Source organism: Egretta garzetta, unplaced genomic scaffold (assembly GCF_000687185.1).
Source record: "Egretta garzetta isolate BGI_Z169 unplaced genomic scaffold, ASM68718v1 scaffold185, whole genome shotgun sequence".
NCBI lineage: Eukaryota > Metazoa > Chordata > Aves > Pelecaniformes > Ardeidae > Egretta > Egretta garzetta.
Genome location: NW_009259595.1, coordinates 46,372 through 51,433, shown reverse-complemented (window position 1 = coordinate 51,433; position 5,062 = coordinate 46,372). Strand labels below are relative to the sequence as shown.

General features: G+C 42.7%; 1 protein-coding gene across 1 annotated transcript in view; it reads right to left on the bottom strand.

Annotated features, from left to right (window-relative positions):
- The window catches only part of ASPG (asparaginase), a gene marked incomplete at both ends in the record, with an annotated part of 39,281 nt that continues 34,219 nt past the window's right edge, over positions 1 to 5,062 (bottom strand). The window contains one exon of the mRNA XM_035893692.1: positions 1 to 64. Within this exon, the coding sequence (XP_035749585.1) occupies positions 1 to 64 (64 nt within the window). The remainder of the gene's footprint in view (positions 65 to 5,062) is intronic.

Here is a 5,062-nt window from a genome sequence, read left to right as displayed (position 1 = left end):
ATCCAGGTTCGCACCAGCTAGGTACCAGGCATTCAGTCCCTCCACATCGCCTTTAACCGCAAGGCTGGAAAAAGAATAATTAATATTAGTTGTAAATCTTGCAGTCCATTTCGGTGGGCTCCTGGGTCCTGTTGATTAGCTCAGCGGGCAAATGCTGACCCAGAACAGGCTCAACATGGCTGCCAGGGTGGAAAGGTAAGTGAAGGAACACTATTACAACAGCTTTGAATAGCTGAGCAAGCAACACAGCTTGATGAATCAGTTCCTTAAATTAATAGGGCTGTGTATAAGTACTTACAACAGGCTAGTTTCACACAGTGGGTGTGACTATGACCAAAGGGGAAAAAAAGTCATGCAGTTTCATATTTCACAACACAATATTTATCTCATGAAATGAGTTGGGGGGAGGGCAATGGCTAAATCAAGATGCAGCTGAGTAAGTGAGAGCACAAGCAGATGTGCTAGCAATCAGCGTGCCTCATTAAAAACCATTCAGAAAACCCCTTCACAAGTCTGCATAACTACGCTTGCTAGTAGAAGTTATGACAGCATATTTATGTGACGTCATTTGGACAGTAACACAGCTACATTTTATTGAGTTTTATAAGATAAACTGTAAGATTTAAATGGGCAGCAAGCAAAAAAAAAAAAAGCTTTTTAAAGATGACCTCTATCTGCCACGTACAACAAGCATTAGAAAGAATCAACACGAATCCTATACAAATAAGTGAGTTAAAGTTTTCAGAGGAATGTAAACCAGATTGTTTCTTCGCACATCAGCTGGTAGTCGTAATACTTACAGTTAATTGTTAACTTTTATTTTGGTAAAAGAAGGGCTAACAGCCTGTACATACACAAAAGCCTGACCGTCTGTACCAAACCTGCGGACGGGCTGAACTGCTGGCAAGGCTGGGAGGACTACTGTCGGTTTTCTAAAGATACCAACATCTGTCAGGCTTCAGACCTGAGCTGCCGTGTGCTTGCAGATTGTTCCAGCAGAACCACACCGATAATCATCAAGTGAGGTTGAGTCTTATTAAGAGAGGGGGAGCCCTCCCCAAACTTATTAAGTTCAAAGTTTGCTGCCTTCAACAGTGCTCGCTGTGGGGGAACGGCATACTGCTGGCAGCAGGGATGGAGGACGGTGACAGGCTCCTGGGTATGACAACCAAGCCAGGCAGACCTGGTGGAGAGTGGAGAAGGCTGGAAGATATGCAAGGGGCGGACAGTCAGGTAAGCCTTATGGAAGAAACCCTGAAAGCAAGGCTGCAACATTCACTTCTCTGCTAGGCTGAAATCACTTCTGTTGTTGATTAAATCTCTTTAAGTACCTGAAAAAATGTTTTCAGGGGAGTGGAAGCCTCTAATTGCAGCAGTCTGAGGAGAAAGTCAGAGAGCGGCTTTTGCTTGCAGCAGTCCCAAAGGTTGGGCAGGAAAAGGGAAAGCAAATGGTCTCTGTCTGTATGTACCTCTCCATGCACCCCTACCAACCTGAGGCAGGGCAGGAGACCTACAGCTGCGGCCTTTGGGGGGCAGGGAAGTGGCAGTGGGGTGCTACAAGGTTTAACGGTGCCTCAGTCTAACATCATGAAGAAAAGGATCAATAAACCATCAATGAAAACTGCCCTCACAAAAAAAAAAAAGAAGCCTCTCAGAAGCAATAAGGAAACAGAGGAAGGCAAAGGAGTTCTAATAGGAAGCTCAATGGGAAGTCCTTAAGAACACTGCAGGAAAAAGTAAGCGTTAGTAAAGCAGAGAAGAAATTGCTTAGCAGCCACTTCTGGAACACAACAATTATCTTTACTTACAAAGACAAGTCTCTTGCTGTTGACACTGGAAGCTCCCCGAATTAAGGAACAAACAAACAGCCTACCTAGCAAGTGAGAGTTACAAGCGCCTCCGACGCTGGACAGGAAAGCCCTGTATTTGCCAAACAGATTCTCATTGTTCAGCCACATGCAAAGCGGAAACCACTTTGGGCGAAGACCAGCACATTTAGAAATATTACCAACCTACGTACCCAGGGCAATTCAGCTGGCATCACTGTAAGCAACAAACAAGGACTCCTGCACTTCCTTGAAAATTAACTGCCTAATAGCACCCGTTCAGAAAGAGCAATTTAACCCACATCACCAGAGGTCAACACTGTGAAGTGGTCTCCTTCCGTAACATCAGAGCAATCCAAATACACAGAATTATCTTCAATTTTGCAGCAGCCGTTTACTGATCAGGTGAGAAATGTATTCTATGGGGACTGTGACCCAGAGAACAAAAAGTGATGCAGCTTGCAAGAAAATTTAGATACCACTCTAAATAGAAGATACCTACTATTCACTACATTGATTATAATCAAGAATACCACAAAACATTTTCTCCGGTTTTAGATCTCTGGAGCGAAGGCAAATGCATCTATATTTCCTTTACACACTCTAAGTGTACTTCATACAGTTAAATATATACATAGGACTTCTCAGCACGCACTATAGGGACCTTTGCTCTGTATTTTTCTCAAAGATATTTATGCCAGCAATTTCAACTACAAGGTCATCCTCTAAGCAGCAAGTCCATCGGTTTTATATCATTAAATGGAATAAAAATAACTTCAATATACACTTATCAGGATGTTTAAACCCTGCTTTGTTGACAAAGAACTACTTAACCACATTTTACTAAACTCTGACTGATACTTTTTACAGCAGATAAACCCAGGTATGCTGCTGATCAATACTCTCACACTGAGAAAAAACTATTATGTACCCATTTCACAGTTTCAGCACAGCTAATGTGGCCATGATGATGACAGAGCTAAGATATCAAGAATGGTGATAATGCAATTATGGTCTCTGATCTTATGCCTCCTGTCGCAGTAGCATCAAGCAAACCCAGTTACAGGAGCTGCTGTTTAAGGGGTGCTCTTGTTACTGGGAAGGTACCAGGAGTGAAGCTCCTCAGGTCTCAGAGGGTTTAGAAGGGCAAGGGCCACTTCTGGGAAGCAACGAGTACAGCGAAATGGCACCTCTGGGTTCCCTCCTGCCTCCTCAGGTACTGGGAGACACAAAGCTCTGCTTTTTCAGCGATTCATCTTTTTCAGTGTCTAGATAACGCGACCAGAAAAGACTTTCTTTTTTTTAGGTGTATCATCACCCTAATGGAAGAGAATTTTTTTTTTTTACTTTTTTTTTTAAAGACAATCCTCAAAAAGCAAATTAAAAGTCCAGCACAAGGCATGTTTTTTTCTATCCTGAACACATTTGGCAGTGCTGCTCTTAGCTAGTATCTCCACATCTCTATCAGCTGAGACAGACTTCTTTGAAAGACAGCAGGCATTAGAAGCTTGGTCCTAATTCATGCAGAGGCCTATTTATCCTTCCTCCCCCAGCCCTACCCCCCAAGTTTGTGTTAAATTGAAGAGGCATCTTATTCTGAAAGTTGCTGATTCTGAAAGGCTGCATCCTTATATCATATCATTTTATGAAATCTAAGAATATGAAAGAGAACGCTGGTTTGGCTTTATGCCCCTATTTACGTTTGTGAAGTACAGACTTTGTACAGAGTATCTCAATTATATGCAGGCTTTTTTGTTTTAAGAAACAAACACAAAGCAACTGTTTACCAACCCCAGAACTTGACAAGCCTTCAGAATAAGTCTGAGTGTCCCAACTTATCTTGTCATGGTTTGGTTTTGCAGACAGATGACAACACGAGAAGAGATTCTGACATTTTTAACAGATTACTAACACTGAGACCTTCTCATTTCAAAACAAAGCCATGGAACAGATACCAAACATCAACAAAGTGATTCCAAAAATCAGATTAACACCCCTTGCTTAAAAAAAGAAAGCAGCAAATGAAACCATGAAATATTTAGCAACTAGATCATCTTGGCTGCACCTACGTGCATCTCTACTTCCTACACAAGAGTTCCCGCTGATAAAGTCCAACTCTTTGTTCTGGTCAGTACTCCTCTCCCTTTCAAACATCACCAATGCCAAAGAAGCACATTTATTTTTATTTTATCTTCCAGCTGAACTATTCTATTCTAAAATCATGGGTCTAAACAGAAGGAAGCTGAGGAGACAGTATTAGAACCCAAAAATCACTGTTCATGGGCTTTTATGAAAGCCAGTTCGTTTGAGGACAGGTAAGTAGCAAGGGGGGAAACACGATTATAGCTTCTAATTCAGAGAGAACTGTATAGGAGAAAAAGGTTAAGTTAGCAAAGTGCAGGAACACATTGCTTATCTGAAAGCAAACGGCTTTGTCCTTCTAAACCCCAAGAGGTTGACGTACTGCCTTGGTGACAAATTCAGACTGGTACAAACTGAAGCTTAAGGCATACTACAAGATAGAAGAGATGCAGGGAAATAGTTCAAATTAGACAGAGGGAAGATGTTATAAACAGCTTGTTCTATAAGCAACTTGACGACGTGAACACGCTGACTGCCATGAAGGTGCCAGTGCTGGCAAAGAAAAGGCTTAAAAGGAGGAGGTAAGAGGTAGGACAGAGGAGTGGGTCCAAGCATGCTGGAAAAATGAGTGTATCAGTCAGGTCATCTGAGGATACTCCAGAAGAATTACCTGAGACATTTTGGCAGGTGGAAAAACACTAGTATCTCAGATTTAATAACTTTTAGGTATTTGAATAATGCTGTGTGGAAAAAGCCCACTTTGGTGGAAAACACTATGCTGGGCCCTCTAAAACTAGCATGAGGAAAACAAGCCCTTCAGCTCTGCAGGAGCAGTGTATGGAAGAGCCACCATTCACAGACACATCAGCGCTGTCTCGAAGCCTGGCGTGGAAAAACACTAGTATCTCAGATTTAATAACTTTTAGGTATTTGAATAATGCTGTGTGGAAAAAGCCCACTTTGGTGGAAAACACTATGCTGGGCCCTCTAAAACTAGCATGAGGAAAACAAGCCCTTCAGCTCTGCAGGAGCAGTGTATGGAAGAGCCACCATTCACAGACACATCAGCGCTGTCTCGAAGCCTGGCCACTGCCTTAGGCTGGCTGTGCTGCTGGTACATGCCGCGCGGGGACGGCTGGCCGTGGGGCAGCCCT